The 18,020-nt window shown below is 50.3% G+C and overlaps 1 protein-coding gene across 1 annotated transcript in view; it reads left to right on the forward strand.

The window, feature by feature from the left end:
- The window catches only part of Gfpt2 (glutamine-fructose-6-phosphate transaminase 2), a 55,278-nt gene that overhangs the window by 4,311 nt on the left and 32,947 nt on the right, over nucleotides 1–18,020 (forward strand). Inside the window, exons 5-7 of the mRNA XM_033761757.1 lie at nucleotides 12,618–12,725; nucleotides 14,734–14,832; nucleotides 15,393–15,518. Coding sequence (XP_033617648.1) covers nucleotides 12,618–12,725; nucleotides 14,734–14,832; nucleotides 15,393–15,518 — 333 coding nt within the window. The remainder of the gene's footprint in view (nucleotides 1–12,617; nucleotides 12,726–14,733; nucleotides 14,833–15,392; nucleotides 15,519–18,020) is intronic.

The following is an 18,020-nucleotide window of genomic DNA, read 5'->3' on the forward strand; positions in this document are numbered from 1 at the left end:
CGCCTCTTCCCTTGGCGCGCACCAGCTAGGCGGCCCCACCTGCGCCCTCCTCTCGTGCCCGAGTGGACTCCTGTCCCTGGAAGGGTGGTTTCTGGTTGCTGCTTCTTTGCTGAAAAGAGCTCTCGGCGCTCAGTAAAACTGTCGGGAGCGCGGTGAGGATGCAGGGCAAGGTCCAGCCTGGCTCTGGTCGACGGCGGGGCCACCAGCGCTGTCCCGTTCCCCGGCGGGCTCGGGCGGCCTGGGCGCTGAGCGCACATCTGCAGTTCTTTACTCTCCTGGCTGGGCCGCCTCCGCGGCGGCCCGGGGAGCCAGGAACTTATGCTGGGACAAAAGGTCACTGTGCTTTTCCTCCAGAGTAGACTTCGGTTACCCACTCCAGGCCCCTGTGGCTGGAGAACCTGGGGGAACTTTTGAAGCCATGAGAGGCGCCTCTGACTTTGCTGAGGGCTGCAGGGTGGGGTGTGCCAGCTGTGAGCCCCGGCCAAGGGTTGCACCGGCCTAGTTTTGCAGGCCAGTCGCCTAGGAAAGAGGATGACTAGCCTTGAAGTGGGCAGCTGGATGGAGAGGCAGTCACCCCGGCCGAGCAGGCGACTGTTTAAATTCCTGAAGCCTCCACCGAACCTGAAGCCTTCCAGGCATCACTGACAGTGTGTAGGCTGCCGTGGGGCTTTCTAGGGACAGAGGTGAGCACAGGTAGCAGTTGTGCCATACGCAAAGCCCTTGTGAGCTCTTCCGTGCAGCATTCAGGCCCTTTACCCACTAGGGGCCTTAGCACCAGATGTGGGCAGGGACCTTCCAATCAGGAGAGGCTGCCCTTCTCTGTCCCCTCACAGCCCCAGCTTTCCACCCTAACTAACCCTTGCCTCTTTCTCTCATGCCTTTCTTAAGGGGCTACCTATGTATTATCTCTGTGGGAAAGGTTGAGCTTTGGGTTGTAACCAGCCTGTCTGCTCACATCTTTGGTGCTGAGCTTCACTTGTATGTGAGAAGGGATGTCCAGGGGTCCGGATCAGCCTTGGCCCTTGGGAGTGCTTGTGGGAGCCAGATCAAAGAGGATGTGCTAGTCTAGCCAGGAGGCTCCCAGATCTCGCTGCGGGGTGGTGGTGCTCAGCAGGGAGTCATGTAGCTTTCTCTAGGGAGAGTTGTTTCCTTTTCAAGTACACAAGAGAAAGTCTCAGCTTGGCCCCATGTGTCTTTAACACCTCTGACACTCGACAAGCACCCTTGCCTGGGGCAACTGCCTCCGGTCCAGAGGAGGTGGCAGCAGCTGGCTAGACCTGAATACATTGGCCTGGCTTTTTTGGCTTATGGTTTGTGTGTGTGTGTGTGGCAAAGCGTTCTGGTTTTCCTTCTATGGTTGTTTTCTTTTGTAATGAATTCATTTAAAATTTTGAAAATTGAACCAGTTTTACAGCCAAGTGAAATGACTGTGTTTTTGGTACAAGGATACAGCAAAAAATGTAACAGTGTTCCCAGAAAGACCTATCTAGCACCTTCACTTTACATGGAGGGAAACTGAGGCCCAGAGAGATCTGTGCACATCGTATCTGAGCAGGAATTGCTTTAGGTCCTTTCCTTGGGCCATGCCTAGCACTACCATTCAAAGCAGCCTTAAGATACCAGATCTCCTGGGCCATCCTGCAGGGGCTAAGACCAACTGCCTTCCTTATCAGTTAGTTGACAGCCATGTTCAGATTGTCTTTGCTGCTCTTCCTACAGAAACCAGGGACCTGACAGCAGTTGATCCTCCGTAGACTGAGCAGGTGCACCTAAAAAACTTCTAGTACATTGGGAATTTAGCTGGAACGACGCTGGGGTGCTCGTGTGCAAATTTGTTGGTACAGTTGTGGACTTCTGTTGACTGTCCCCAATGGAGAGTCTGCTATACTTCCTTCTCCTCCCCTCCTGCTTGTGGAGATGCCCTGTTTCCCAGGCCCTGTGGTTTCATAGTTCACGTGGGCGTGTTCCCTCCTCCGAGAAGGGACAGGTGAATTAGGGGCTGTGGGCCAGTCAGAGACCCATACCACTGAAGGCAAATCTGCCACAGAAGCGAGACCACAGTAGCCTGGAACTCTGAGGCCACCATGCAGATAGACTTTTTGTTTGGTAACATGATTTAAGCATTTTTTAAATTAGTTGTCAAAAACAAAATTAGTTGCCAAACTATAAAGTTGGGAGAATTCATATCAGTGGAGTTTTTCACTTTTCTTGAAAAAAATCTGAAGATCATCCTGAAATCCTTTGTCACTACTTAAATAGTGCATGAGGTCCACACCCCCATACAGAGAAAGGTACAGGCATGCCAGGCCAGAGGCACAGCACACTTCAGTCTCTGCTCTGCGGGCACAGCCTCCTCCTCTTGTGAGATCTCCTTGTGCCTCCCTTCTAGAAGGGCACTTGTTTTGGCAGTTTGGTTGTTTTTAGGGTTTTCAGATTATCCAGGATAATCTCACAGTAAATTTAGGATCTTTAATTTACTCTAATCTAGAATGACCTTTTCCCATCAAAGGCAGCCTTTACAGATTCTGGGGATAAGAGCCTGGTGTCTTTGAGGGTTGTAGTTCATTTTCCTGCAGTTGGATTGTGACTTTCATGTTCTTTCCTTCCAAATAGTGTAGTATTACAAATCCCGGATGCACAAGTCTTGGCCTTGGGCATCTCAGGCAAAAGTCCACCAGCATTCCCTTCCACGGTACCCCTGGTCCAGCCCTCTTGGACTGGGCCCACCTCATTGAGAAGGTGAGCATAGCCATTAACTGAACCCCCTCTGTCCTGCTCACTTTCCCTCTGCTGGGTCACAGTACCCAACATTCACGACTTGAAGGAGGAGAGGTCCATAGTCAGAAGCAGATGGTGGAAGAGCATGGCATGGCAGAGAAAAGTCGCTCATCTCGTGGCAGCCAGGAAGCAGAGAGAGGGAAAAGAAGAGCTGCCCTCCCAGGCCACACCCAGTGACCAGCCTCTTCTGACCAGGCTCCATGCTCTAGCAGCACATTCAGCTCTGAACTCCTCAGGGGACTTACCCACTGGAGAGTACAGCACCCCATGATCCAGTCACCTTCCAGAGGGCCCCCTAAACACATGAGGTGTTGGGGGGACCTTCTGGACTCAAACCTGACACCCTCCTTCACTGGCCTGGAGCCAGAGGCCCAGGGGATCAAACAGACTTTACAGTGTTTTAAAAGTCAGCTGCTGTGCCACAGTATCTGCCATCCCCAGGATCTTGCCCTTCTTGTATGCACAAATTCTCTCTGCTCATCATTTATTTGCAAGATGCAAGGTTTTTCTCTCAGAACCAAAAGAGGCCAGAGACATACTTGTGTGCATACCAGTACACAGACATGAGTGTTCACATGCGCAGTCTGCTTGTGTAGCAGTCCTTAGAGACAGCTCATCGAGGACTTGATGTGGACTTGCCTCTTGCCTCAGCTAGGACACAGATCCTGTGCTGTGACAGCTTGGGAAACAGCAATCCAGGGAGATTAAATGACTCAGACAAGGGTTCATCTTTCCCCTACTCCTTCCACCTCTCGAAATCTCATCAAATACGGTGTCCTCTCTTCCTTGGAAGGAAGTGCCATCTCTTGTGAGCCTAGGAGTTGAGGACACGGACTCTGGGACCTGGGTGTGTGGTAGCTAGGGTTCTCCAGGGAGTAGTACCAGAGAACATGTATAATTACCCCAGGGGATTTACCAGGAGGCTTGCAGGATCAGTGTAGGGAGCATCCATAGTGGCTGTCCATGTGGTCAGAGCAGGAGAGTCCCACTGGCCATTGGCACACCAGAGGGCTGGAGGATCCAGGAGCTGCTCAGCCCAAAGAGATGGGAGCGGCAGAACAAGAGGAGCCAGGGATGCAGTGCCAGCCCCAGGTCGAGGGCCTGGAAGCTCCCTCGAGAGTCACCAGTGCGGGCCTATGTTAGAGCCTGAAGAAACTGGAGACCAATGTTGAAAGGCTACAAGCCTACTGGTCAGTGCCACTCACATCCAGGATGGATCTTCCCCACCTAGTTTGTTGGCCTGCGTGTCCGTCATCCACAGACATGCCCAGAACTGTACTCCAGAATGTCTCTTAATCAATTCAAGGTGACATATCATGATTAATGGCCACAGGGTGCTTGTCTGATCTCTCGCCATGCCTCAGCAGCCTCCCGTCTTTGAAGTCTCCTCCCCAGTGATGTGCTGAGTAGTGGCTCTCCAGTTTCTCTGGTGTAAGTGCTTACACCAGGCTAGTTGTAGGTCCTCAGTGTATGCCTCTAAGTGTGGAGTGTAGAAAAGAGCACCCAGCTAGCTCTCGGAAGCTGAGGCTAACAGCTCCGGCACACAGGGGAGGATGGCACTCTGGGACAGAGGAATTACCACTCACGGTTTGCTCAGGGCTCCTCTCCATCTTCTTCCTCCTTCCAGTTACCACGTGCTCTTCCACTGGTCAGTTGTATTTGTCAGGGGTTTTCCATGTTCGTAGAAACCTCTGGAAATTTTATGGTATGGCATGTCCTAGTTAACAGTGGTTTTAAATGGAGAAATTATTTTTTATTTAGCAAAAATGGCTTGTAAGAGAAATTAACTTGAGGTTACACACAATTTGGTAGAAAAATTCTAAAGCTGAATTTACAATCATTGGTAATTAATTTAATCTGATTATCTGCCTTTCTTTAATTTTCCAAGGAAACAATTCTCACTGAAAAAAAGTTGGGCTTCTTTTACAGCCAAATTTTGGCGGTTTAATAGAGCTTTCTTTTGTTTTTTTCTCAAAAGTTTATTTTTCTTTTAATAAAATGAAGAGTATATGGTACTTCCTACTTCGTTTTTGTAAAATCCTAAAATAACATGGAGATCAGGAACTTTTCTTTTAAAAACAGAAATAAATGCCTTGTCTGTGTTGGCTGCAGGAAGCAGAGTCCACTGTTATCCGGTGGGTTTATCTGTCAGTAACTTTAACCCAGGATTCTAGGGAGGCCTGGGCCAGGAAAGGACTAGCGCAGCCCAGACCCCTTCTGACCTGGCCCTGGGTACCAGGCCTCTCTGCCTTGTTACAGCAGCCTGGATGTGGGCCACGTGCTTCATGGCACTGCCGTCTTTACTCTGGTTTCTTCGTGGGGCCACCAGGAATGGTCACCCTACTTCGTCTGCCAAGCAGCCTTTCCCAGCCTGTGAGAGCGAAAAGAGTGCCGGAGAGGCCACTTCCACAGCAGCCCTTGGCCCAGTGGCCTCCCCATTCCTGGGGGCTCACCAGGAGGGTAGATCTGCCCCACCGTTCCCCAGCATGCACGCGCACATTCACACGTGCACTGAAATTTTATGAGAGTTCCTTGGGGCCATGATTTCCTGTTTGGGTAGAGGGTGATCCAATTTGGGACTCAGAGAGGAAACTAATCTACATTAGGTTCATGGACTAAAAGATCCAGCCCTTGTGTTCTGAGAAGCCGTGGGTGGAGAGAGAGCCCACAGGGTGGGAAGACCTGGCCTTGCTGGGAGGGCTCAGACGGAGGCTCACAGTGGGACCTCTGCGAGGGACTTCTCACTCACAGCGAGGGCCGTGTTTCCACTGGGAAGCCAGAGTGAGGAGAGATTCTCCAAAGCAGCGTTAATAAAATCAGGATGTGGGCTCCAGCCGCCTTCCTCATCACCTAGCCCCAAGCTGCCCCTTTCCTCCATCCCCAGCACTCCAGGGGAAAGGTCCCAAGAATTCAGGGCTCCTGATTCTCCTTCCCGCTCCCCAAGCTGGCCATTTCACCCTCTGTCATTTGGGGTGAATCCTGAGTGTCAGGGCCCTCGCCTTCCTGGGCCTTTGATTCTGAGTTCCTGGATGATCTCTCTGGAAGCCGCAGCCCTCCCAGGTAAGATGAGGCCAAGGGGCCATGGTCCCTCTCTGGGCTCCTCGGGAGTCCCTCTGGATTTGTCTCAGTTTCTGTCACTCTGTAACATCTCACTCCCTTCGCCCATTAGTTTTAAGAGTGGCGCCCTAAAAAGCTGTCTGAAGCTCTGTGTGCCAGGGGAGGAGGGAGGCCCAGGGAGTGTGGCTGAGCTGGGCCATCCAGGCAGCTCTCCGAAGTCACTGTGCTCTCTTTCGCCTAGGAAATTTACCTGGCTTGGGGCTGTGTTTGCAGAGATTGCAAGAGATGCCTTTTCTTTAAAAAGTCTCATGTGTTCTGCTTCTTGGGCTTCCCATTTGAGTTCTCCATGCTCATGCCTTCCTCGATGTCCTGCTGTCAAAGATCTTGAGGCTTTCTTAGGACCCCCAACCCTGCATGTCTACCCTAGCCAGTGTCCAGGCTCTGCCACCCCACTCCCTTTCCCAGTCCTCCCACCACCCCTCTGTCTCTCCCCTGTCGTTTCACTCAGTAGGTAAGACTGCTCCCACTTGCTCTGGCCCCGGAGCCTGCCCTCTATGGGCTGCACAGATTTCTGTATATGAGAAAAGGTGTTACAAAAGCATAGCACCCCACGAGGACTTCCTTCCTGACTGCGTTCGAGAGACCGAGAGTCTCAGAAATGGAAGGACTGTCCCCTAAGGTAATACAGTGTCGTGAAAGCCCTCTCCTCTTGGCTTTTAAAAAATCTGATCAACCCGTGGAGCCAGTAAATGGTGAGAAGTAGAGGTAGAGACTGATGAGTATTTTGGAAAAAAGGAAAAGTGTGCAGAAGAGAAAGATTATTTCTGATGCAGTGGGGTAGAGTTGTAAGCCCCAAGTGTGATTGTGCTCAGCTCATGGTGCCCCACGGGTGTGGAACCAGGAGGTCAGATCCTGCAGAAGGACGGGAGGGGGTAAGGGCGGGTCAGACTGAATGACAGGAGGATCTGACGCCAGGCTGAGGAGGGCAGCTGTGGTGCAGGGGTTGGAGAGAGGGAGGAGGAATGTAGGTGGAGCCTGCCTTGCTGTGGTCGTCACGGCCTGGTGGGAAGGCTGGAGTAGGAAGCAGGGGTGTCCTGTGGTAAGGTGTCCTGAGGGACTGTCCGGGCAGAGGAGTGGGTGCCGAGGAAGCTCTGAGCTCTGCGTGTCCAGCACTGGGTGGACATCTACCCATAGGCCAGGGCCTCACAGCTGGAGCAAGTTCTCAGGACTGGGGGTGGGAATCTGCTGTCTGGGATCGGTGAGGCCAGCTTGCAGTCAGGTGGAGCTGGCTGTGACGTACTGATGTGCCTGACCCTAGAGCCTCAGATGCTCTGTCCACTCACGAGAATGGAAATCTCTCAGCTAAGGGCCTTGTGAGGGTTAGACATGCAGGGTTTGGCACTTAGAAGACTCAGTGATGGTGGTGAAAGTGGCCTACTCTGTAGCAGAGTTCTGGGACCTTCCCCCAGAGTCTGTGTAGAAGGCTGTCCTCACTCAGGGGCTCAGCACAGTACATGGAGGCCAGGTGTGGGAGCAGCACAGGGGCATGGACCTCTGTGTTTAAGGGTCCAGGAGTTAATCTGGAGTGTGGATGACGCCACACCACTAGTGTGAGAGGTGCCGACACCAGAGGCCCCTGGCTCAGCAGTACCAGACTCTTCATCCTCTCTGCTCCTCTTGAGTTGAAGCAATAAAATCTTCCATGGATTCCTGAAAACATCTTCCTGCCTTCGACTGAGCTTCAAGGTCACTTGTCTTTGTCTCCCTGTCCATTCACATTCTTTACTCACACATTCCTTCATTCAACAGCTGCTTGTTCATTTATATCTCACATATACTTGGACCAGGTGCTGCACATACAGAGATAGATATGGTCACCACCCTCACAAGGATGGCAGTAAGCAGGGTGCAAGGGGCAAATGCTGTATGGGAAGTAAACTGGGCGATGTAGCTACTAGAAGGTGGACAGGGGACTGCAGTGATTTCGTGGGTGACCTGTCAGCTGAAACCTGCAGAATGAGTGGAAACCATCTGTGTAAAAAGCCAGCTCTGGGGCTTTCTGCCCCCAACCCCAACAGGAAATCCTTCTCCCTGCAGAGCCCGAGGGCTTCCACTCTGTGAGGCCTACTCTGCACCTCAGTGTTCCAAGGACAAGGCCCTCGAGAGTAAACGGTTTATGGGATGAATTAAATCTTGCTCAAGCCACAGCCAAATCACGCATGTGGCTTAACCACTATTTCCCCAAAGTGGAAGTCCAAGAAGAAACAACAACAAGGTGGTACTCTTTCGCCATTGGCCTTATTTAATAATAATTTCTCCAATCTGGCCATGTACCACAGGCACACGTTGCATTTGGGCCAAAGAACCCTAGGAGTAGGAAGCTTCCCGCTCCATTTAACTGAAAGGCTGCTCGATATGTGGCCAGTACTGTGCTGTGTGCTACACATGCATAGATACAGCACTCTGAATTGTCACAGCCATCTAGTGAGTAGATTCTGCCATTCCCCCGGTTTCACCAATAAGAAAATTTGTTCCAGGTGTCCAGCAACCTGCTAAGGCCACGCAAAGCACAGAGGACTGGTGGGTTGGAACTGGCATCTGGCCCTAGCCCCAAACAGCCGCCGCACTACACATCTTGCTATAGTATAGGCAGGAAAGGCCAAGGAAGGAACCACCTCAGTGGGAGGACCCTGAGGTCCTTGTAGGGTTGGATGGGACGTGTGCTTAAGTGGGCAGAAAGCCCACTCTTGTGGCTGCTCCTGCAGGTGGGAGGCTGGGGGTCCACAGTGAGATTCTTGCCTCGCTCAGCTCAGGCAGGCAGGGCAGGAGGACCTGGCCAGGACCTGGCTGGTGGCTGAGACCTGGCCTAGGGGAGTGCAACGCTGTGGCACAGCAGGCCAGATAGGCGGGCTGGAACAAGCCTGGGAAAGCAGAGTTTGAAGAGGTGTGGTGGGAGGTCCCGGTGCCTCACTGTCGCTGCTCCCGTCCTTGCAGGCCCTCAGGCCCCTCACTGTGCTGGCTGTGCACACCAGAAGTCAGGATGCACCGAGGCTGTGCTGCGTTCGCCCCTCTCCACAGAGTTCATCATTGTCAACCCTTGTGTCTTGGCTAGGATGTCCCCCTTCTGATGGAATGAGACCATTTCTAAATCTTTTCTAGTCGTCTAGATAACTCTTATGTATTTACCACTGTCTAATTCATGTAATGAAACATTGTGAAATATCTCAGGCATACAAATAAAAATGCGGTGGAAAAGGAAGTGTCTGCCCCACATCGCCAGCCACTTCTAAGAGGACCACTGCTCCCTGAGTTTTGAGTGCCCCTCGAGAAGTACAAACATCCCCTGGTTTCAGGCAGGGTTCGTTTCAGGACCCCCATGGATATCAAATCCATGGAAGCTGAAGTTCCCTGTGTAAAATAGTATAGTATTTGCACAGAGCCTATACACATGCTTTGGTATACTTTCAGTCATCTCTAGACTCCTGATCATATCTAATGTCATGTAAATGCCATGCCAATTGTTTGTATACTATATTGTTAAGGGAATCGTGACAAGAGAAGAAGTCTGTACATATGCAGGACAAGATGCAAGCTTTTTTCCAAATATTTTTGATTCACAGATTTAACCAATCCTGGGTGGAAAGCATCTGAGAAAAAATTCCAGAAAGTTTCAAAAGGAAAAATTTGAATTTGAATGAAGCAGTGTGTAGCCATGGTAATTAAGTATTGCATGTGGTACATAAATATCAGAAAGAGCTGGAGGTGTAGATCAATGGAGCACTTTCCTAGCACACACAAGACTCTGGGGTGGATCCCCAGCACCACCGGAGGAAAGAAGGGAGGGAGGGAGGAGGGAGACCCTGTCTCAAAATTAGAAAAAAAAGAAACAGAAAAGGGCTGGGATGTAGCTCAGTGCAAAAGCCCCAGTGTCCCCAAAACAAAGCAAAGATTTGAGAGCAAGGATGATTACATTGAGCTGCTTCATTCTTCACATGACTGCCATAGCCAGATGGCCTTTTATTTACTGGAACCTGGCTGTATCACCCAGGGAAATTTCTCACTGCCAGATTTTGGTGATGGCTGCACACATCTGTAAACAGTCTAGAAATCGTTGAATTGTATACTTTAAATGGGATAATGTGCTGCTTTTATAGCTCAAGAAAGCTGTTACAGTTTTTAATGCTGATGGTAAAAGGTAACTTTTAAAATAATAAGTAAGGTGACAAAATGCATCCAAGATATCTCTGTGGTCACAGTGTGAGCTCCTGCTCAAGGAGGCCCCTTTGCCTGACCGAGGGTCCACACTGCATGTAGCCCTCATGTTCAGCGCCTCTCACCTGACCCGAGGTCGCCCACTGAGGAAGACGGAAATAGCTTACTGTCAACGTTGCCCTCAGCCATTTTTAAAAGAAGACGTCTGTAGCTGCTCAGAAAGCACAGTGTGCATATTTTTATATCTGAACTCTGCCTTGATATGTATGTGCAAATTATCCCATGACGATAATGTGTGCTATGTAAGAATGTTATATATAGCTTCAGTACTGTTTAATTTTGCGGCCTATTTTCTGACCAAGTATATGCAGATGAATTTCAGTAAATTAAGCCTTGGCGCGATGGGATCCAATATAACATTCATTCACTGAGGCTTGATCTTTCAGACTTAACGACGTGCCTCTGAGCTTCTTCATGCCTAGAGATACCACAGTGGTGACGTATGTGGCGGTGGTCAGCCCTTGTCCTCGAGCAGGCTGTTCTCCGTTGAGGGTCATCCCTGGAAAAAGTTATCCCCAGCCAGGTGTAATTGGGGAAATACATCTGCTTTAGTCCACATGATATTACCCTAAGGCAGCAGAGCCCAGTGGTTAGGAGTGTGTGTGCCCTGCAGCCAGGCTCCTCCGTTCCTCTCTCTACTCTGGATGAGTCCCGGGCTTCTGTCCCAGAAGTGAAGACGACAGGGGCAGGGCCACACTGTGGTGACAGCTATGGGGGAACCCTGTGCCCAGTGCCTGGCACATAGTGTGCTTTGGGTAACGTTGTTAACTACTGAAAGAGATTATTTACCACTGTGATCTGAATATCTGTGTTGCCCTGAAATTAATATGTTGACATCCTCACTCCTAAGGTTGGTGTTAGGAGGTGGAGCCTTGGGAAGTGATCAGGTCACGGGGGGCATAACACTCAGGAATGGAATCCCTGCCTTAGAAAAGACCCACAGGGTGGGCACTTGACCCTTCTAGTGTGGAAGCAGAGACACGGCCATCTGAAGAACTGGCCCTCCCCAGACACTGAGTTTGTCAGCGCCTTGACCTTGGACTCCTCAGCCTCCAGAACGGTGCGGAATGCAGTCTGCTGTTTGTAGGTTGTCCTCTCTGCGGTGGTCAGCAAGGCATCCTGAGTAGCCTTGACAGTTACGGTGAACATGCCTGCAGCCCGGCAGCCTCTTCCCACACTGGGACTTCCCTTGAACACAGCTGTGTAGCCCCTCTATTCCACGTGCACTTACCGAACGGCTGTGTGCCGAGACAGAGGAGTACAAAGATGTAAGTGCCACCGTTTCCCTGTCTTAGTCTGCTGTGTTTCTGTAACAAATCCCAGAAGCTGGGTACTTCATAAGTGTCGGCTTGACTCACAGTTCTAGGGACTGGAAGGACCAGATGGCACGGAGCGGGGCTCCGAGAGGGCCCTGTGGCTGCTTGGCAGCGTGGCAGAGGAGCATGCAGGGACCTGGCGCCCCTCGTGGGGCGGCCTCATTCCCTAACAACCGACTTTCATGAGAGCGAATTCAGTCCTGTGAGGCCCACAGCACAACGGCAGCATCACCTGGTCCAGAGGGCAGAGCACTGTCACCGCCTCACCTTCCACCTCACCTCTTGTCAGGAGCAAGCCCTTTGCTCCCGCGTCAGGCGAGCGCACACAGCCCACGTCTGTTGGGAGCCAAGAAAAGCCTCTTCTAGGAGGTGGTCTTGCAGCTGAGCTGTGAAGTGGATAGGTTCTCCCCAGTGGGGACAAAGAGGAGGAAAGGACAGGGAGGGAGGGGTGCATGGCGCATTTACACAGCAGGAGAGAATAGATCAAGGGCCCAGAGTTGCACACAGGACAGTGGAGGATTTTGGAAAGACAGAAACAGCATGATGACTATCGGTCCCTTTTTGGAAAAGTGTTATTTTGAGATATAAACACGGAAAATGAAGCCAGATCAAATCTTCAGCCTTGCCAGCCTACCTTGCAGTAAGGATTCTCCAGAGGGCAGTGGCCTGAGATAGATTTGTTCTTGCTGCTGTAACAGTGGTATTCACTCACGGTCACACCCAAGCCATGCTGACAAATGGAAGGTGGAAGCAAAGCTCCTGTCCCTCTTTGCCACGGGGGGTGCTGACCTTCTCAAAACTCCCGTGGTGTCTTCCCTGACAATCAAAGAGGAGGTGGCACTTCAGAGTTTCCCAAGGCAGTTGGGTTGCTCTGCTAACCTTTGCAAACCATACTACGCTGAAAGCTGTCTTCTTGCAAGTGCATCCTGAGGTTACATTCTCTGCCGTGGGATTGCAAGGCCAAGAGGTGAAACACAGTTCGTGACTGTTTGGTCCCTGGGGGTGGCTAAGTAAACAACCCTCCAGAGCAGGCAGCGAGTGTCATTCTCCAGTGATGCCAGGCAGGGCTGTATTCTCCTCTGTCCGGAGCCCGGGAGCCCTCCTGAGATGCCACCTTCTCTGTTTCCCGAGTGTTTACTCTAAATGCAATGTGAGTGTTTGCTTAACATGATGTATTTTTTCCTCTTTGAACAGGAATTTTTGCTTACATGAACTACAGAGTCCCCCGGACAAGGAAGGAGATTTTTGAGACCCTCATCAAGGGCCTGCAGCGTCTTGAGTACAGAGGCTATGACTCGGCAGGTAGGTGCTGCAGGTGACCTGGTGGTCATGGGGCATTATGGGGACATCATGTGGTCTTTTCTTCTCTTGCCTGTTTTCTTCATGATGGCACTTTTTACAACCTGTGCTTTTTATCTGGTCGTGTTTAATGTTTCTTTTCAATATAAAAATAACATTTGTTCATTAAAGATATTTGAAGACTATAGAAAAGTACAGAAAAATATAGAAAAGAAGAAATAAAAACTAAAAAAAAAAACCTCAGGGAAAAATACCCCAAGTTGTGTTTACTAGTAACAGTTCTTGTTCTCCAGTATTGCTGATCAAAGGATAACTCAGGAAATCTATTTTGGAAGAAGCCGCACCTGTGGGAGTCAGTACTTCGCAGTCAGCGCACAGATGTGTGCTTAGATGCTTGGGCTTGGCTGCCACGCCCAGCACGGACGGCGACGGCAGTGTTGGCGAACCTGTGGCACGCAGGCCACAGTAGCATAGAGCCTTCTGTTGCTCGCCAGCCAAGTTGCCCCAGCCGCGCCGCAGGGACCAAGCATCAGATATCAGCGCCCACAAGGGCCTTGCACATGCGACTGCTAGATGGCCTGAGCGTGGTGTGTGTTGCTGTCAGACTAGTGAAGTGTGAGCCAAGGTTTGACCAAGTACCAGCACGCACACAACGGCAGAGATCACATTACTTGTGCAAAAGCACACCAAGTGCAGACTTTTGCCTTTCATAAAAGGCTGTTTGTCCCCGGTACCACAAAAATAAATCAATAAATCAATAAAAAATAAAGCTGTTTGTGTCATTGAAAGCTCTTTTATTTTAAGACAAAAGATGCTAACATATGCGTTGTTTTTTCTAAACTAAATCTTCAATATTCAGGTTCAATTGCAGTGCTTGCACTTTGTGATAAAATATAGGAGTTTGAGGTTGCAGATTGGGCACTCAGTCTCTAAAGGGTTCACCGTCATTGGGCTGCAGTCGCAGTCAAGGGCATCTCTCCTGGGGTGCTCTGTGCATTATGATGTCTTACCTGCTACCTCCACTCTATTAGTGGGCCTGTTAAGAACTGTTAGGGATACGAAATTACCTGGCTCTCCTTTTCTCTTCAGGCTGCTTAATTTCAAATGGGAAACAGACTAAATACCGAGCTGTTGGTGAGCGGTGGAGGAGCCTGGAGACAGCCATCCAGTGGAGAGGATTGTGTGGCCAGTTAGAAAGACGTTGTTTGGGAAGAGTTTAGGATAATAGAAAAATGAAAATGTATATAAAATTATAGAGGCTAGGAGTGTAGCTCAGTGGTAGAATGCTTGTCTGCCTGTGAGAGGACGTGGATTTCCTCCAGGCTGGAGATGTAGCAGTCCTGCCCCTCCAGCCCAGATGACACGTTTGCCCCGCAGGGACTTAACACGGCAGTACAGCTGTCCTCAGTTTCTGTGGGAGCCTGGTTCCAGGGGCCCCGCAGATGCTAAAGTGACACACATAAAACCCACCCACATCCTCCTGTACACGTTATAATCATCACTTGATTGCTTAAAATCTTTACATTCCTTGTAAAACCTAATACAGCAGGCATGCTATATATAGGTAGTTGTCACAGTGTTTTATTTAAGGAATGACAAGAAAACGATCTGTATATGTTCAATATAGGTACAGTTTGAATTATGTGTTTTTCCATATCTTTACTCAGTGGTTGGTTGTCCTCTGGGCCCAGGAGCTTGGGGTGGAGGGTAGGCTGTACTTCATGCTGAAGAGAGACAGATTGCACATTCACTGTAAAAAGTGATCTCTGTGGTCCCAATTTTATGACATTCTAGGAAAACTCATCCATGGTGATGGAATGTGAATAGTGTTTTCTCTCTAGGGAGGGGAAATCAAGTGGACAGACAGATGATGAGATTGTTCCGCATCTTTTTGGGTGTGGGCCAGGATAGTGTGCACTTACCAGACTCACTGATGAGTGCTCTGTGCTGTGTATGAATTATACTTCAATAAAAAGTTAAACATGTAAAGAAGTGAATGTTTAAACTACAGGTGTGGCAATCGATGGGAATAATCATGAAGTCAAAGAAAGACACATCCAGCTGGTCAAGAAAAAGGGCAAGGTGAAGGCTTTGGATGAAGAGCTTTACAGTAGGTGGAAAACACTTTTCATTGGCATGAGCAGTGCACAATGGACCACTTGAGAGCGTTTATTTCAAAAGCATTCACCAAAACCATTTCACCGAGTGTGGGACGGTTTATTTTAGGCAGTGGCATGTGGAGAATGTTTTTAAATTTTTAATTGTTATGTATCTATTTTAATATTATGGCAAATGGTACTGCTTTTCTACTTATAGTAGTGATCTTTTTCTTTCATTCTTCTTTTTTTCCCTCTCGTTTTGATGCTGACGATCAGACCAAGGTCCTTGTACACTCTAGGCAAGCACTCCTGCACTGAGCTGCATGTCCAGCCGCATTTTCTTTTTATAAAGAGTTTGTGTTGACTAAAAAATGAGTTGAGTGCTGATAAGAATTAAGTAAACCTCAGTGCAGGTATGGCACAGATCCCCTGGGTAGGACGTGTGATCAGTGGTGAAGAGGTGCTGTTGGCACAGCTGACGCGCCATGATGTAATGACATCCTTTTATCGTAACAGTTTGACATCAGTGTTCATTTTTAAAAGGCCACAAACTGACTTTTCTTTCATTTAGAACAAGACAGTATGGACTTAAAGGTGGAGTTTGAGACACACTTTGGCATTGCCCACACACGCTGGGCCACCCACGGTGTTCCCAGTGCCGTCAACAGCCACCCTCAGCGCTCAGACAAGGGGAACGGTACGTAGTTGGGCCTGCATCCCTGTCCCTGCTGGTTCTGCCTCACCTGGGTCAGGGATGCTCCAAGCCACAGTGGGCTCCATGCCCACCTCTTCTCCCCACTGCGTCCTCACAAGGTGATCCAGGCATCCCTTCACCTAAAACCCTGGCACCAGCTCTGGGCCTTGGTCAGATGCAAATTCAGCCTGGCCCTGGGTGCCGCTGACCTTCCTGTGCCCACCAGAGCACAAGGAGACTTTGCCAGGAGGGCTGCTGGGTCGTTGGAACCCAGCCTGTGAGGGGAGTATGGCTGTGTACTAGTCCATTTTCCACTGCTGTAGCAAGTACCCAAAGCTGGGCATTGCACAGAGAGAGGAGGCTTATTTAGCTTGCAGTTCATGACCAGGTGAGCTCACCCACGTGGGCTCTGATCAGCCCGGTGTGGTCAAAAGATGGAAATTGGCTGCATGCACGTGGGGCCAAGTGTACGGGGTGGCCTTGCCTTAAAGCCCACTCTCCCCAGAACCAACAGGGGCCCTGAGAACTGCATCACTTTCTTCTGAGAGCTCAGCTCCAAAGAACTCCCCACTCAAAGCCCCACCACCTTCTCCAGCAGCGTGCTGCAGAGTCCCGGGCTCCAACCCTGAGAGAGGCCGGGATCTGAAGGAAACGCATGCCCCTTCCTTGTCTGCCTAACCCCACCTGCTTCCCCAAAGAGAGTGGTCCTGAGCAAGGGCAGGTGACACTGCTGATCACAGTCAGGGTCCTAGGTGCCAGCTCTGACCCTGAGCCCCAGCAGCACAGAGCTCACAATGGAGAAGCAGAGGCTGCACCCGCCAGCCCAGAGCAGAGCGCTTCCCAGCAGCAACACCCTCAACTCATCTTGCTTTATGGGTTGAAAAAATTGAGAATTATTACACATACAAGGCCAACACTGACTGGCAGTAGACCTAGGAAATGGGGCAGGGAAGGGGCCCTGCTCATGGCAGTCTTTGGCTGGTTTTGGGCTCCTCAGCTCTCCCAGCTTCCTCTCATGTCTGCCCCAGCTCACAGGTCCATGCCACTTGCCAGATGGTTTTCCATGCTCTGGTTCCCTTAAATGGCATCCTGGACCCTTCTCATGGGGAAGAAGAGAGCAGGCCTGGAGCTGCCATGTGCAGCTCTTTTGGGGCCCTCAGGCCAGGGCATCAAGGCCACCCACATTTTGGACATGGTGAGGTGTGAGATGGAGAGGAATTCATCTTTAACTCCTCCAAGGGCAGGCAGGAGGAGGAGCAGTGAGCTGGACCATTCAGTGTTAAGCCAGGCCAGGTCAGAGGCCCCAGAAACCCATACATGGGTGTGGTAGGTGTAGGTATCCACAAGAGATAATGATTTAAGGCATCAGCCAGGGTCCCCACCTTGAGACAGTTCCTGGCACAGTGCAAGCCCTTGCTTTGCTTCGCATTCAGGTAGGGATCAGAACTTCAGAGTAGTTCATTGCAGGGCTTGGCAGGCACTTAGCTCCCTGTAGCTCTTCCTCATGAAGGGATGCCGCGAAGAGTTAAAAACTCCCTGCGTGGTGTCCTTCGCCCACTGTGAGCCAGGGTACCCAGGGAGTCCTGTGCAGCACCAGGCAGGAAGGCTACGTATGCTGTGCCAACACAAGGCTCAGGGTGGTGCTGCTTCTTTCCAAGCACTTGGGAGGGGTTCGCCAGCCTAATTCAGGGAGCAGAGGGCGAGTGGAGCAGCCGCAGGCAGCACCAGGGCCTGGGGTACCCATATGTCTACGTGGTCCGAGTCTGGTTGGAGAGTTTTGCTGGGAACTCTTCCCTGGCTTTGTCCTAAACCACACGGCATCCCACAGCTGAACAAGGCACCCTGTAGCCAGGATAAGGGCAGCAGAGCCTCTGGTGCTGAGGACTTGGCCAAACCCTGAGTGGTGCAGAAGCTGCTCCCTGGAGAAAACACTGCCAAGACCATATGCCCTGTGAGGTTGCAGTACAGCTCCAGCCTCCCGCCTCTACCCTGGGGTTACAGTAGCCTCATCAGAGACCCTCTCACTTCAGTGCAGACAGAAACTCTTATTGTGGCCTCAAATCAAAAAGACTCCAAAAAGTCCCTGTGTGAGCAACATGGGGCTCCTTCTCTGACTCAGGATGAGTAATTAAAAAAAAAAAACAATAAAGACAAGAGCAGGGATTCATAACATTTCTTTTAGAACTCATCAGTGATAGCTAGAGAGCACAGAAAATCACAGAAAGACATTTTGTCAGGCTGAGGGTCTCATTCAGTGGGATGAAGCTGTTGGTTCAGTCCCACAATGGCAAAAGAAAGTTTGTGCAAAGAAAATATGAACTCTAGAATATGTAAGTCCAAGTCAGTAGGTTGAGATGAAAGAAAATGTGACAGTTAAGAAAATAAAGTAAAAAATCTGAGAATAGATACGATGAAAAAACAAAAAAACCTGGAGAAAGGGATGGATACAGTCAGTTAAAGAGATCCAAAATATGGATAATTGTCACCCCCCCCCCCCCCCCAACC

Source organism: Fukomys damarensis, unplaced genomic scaffold (assembly GCF_012274545.1).
Source record: "Fukomys damarensis isolate Sample0158 unplaced genomic scaffold, DMR_v1.0_HiC HiC_scaffold_9, whole genome shotgun sequence".
NCBI classification, from domain to species: Eukaryota; Metazoa; Chordata; class Mammalia; order Rodentia; family Bathyergidae; genus Fukomys; species Fukomys damarensis.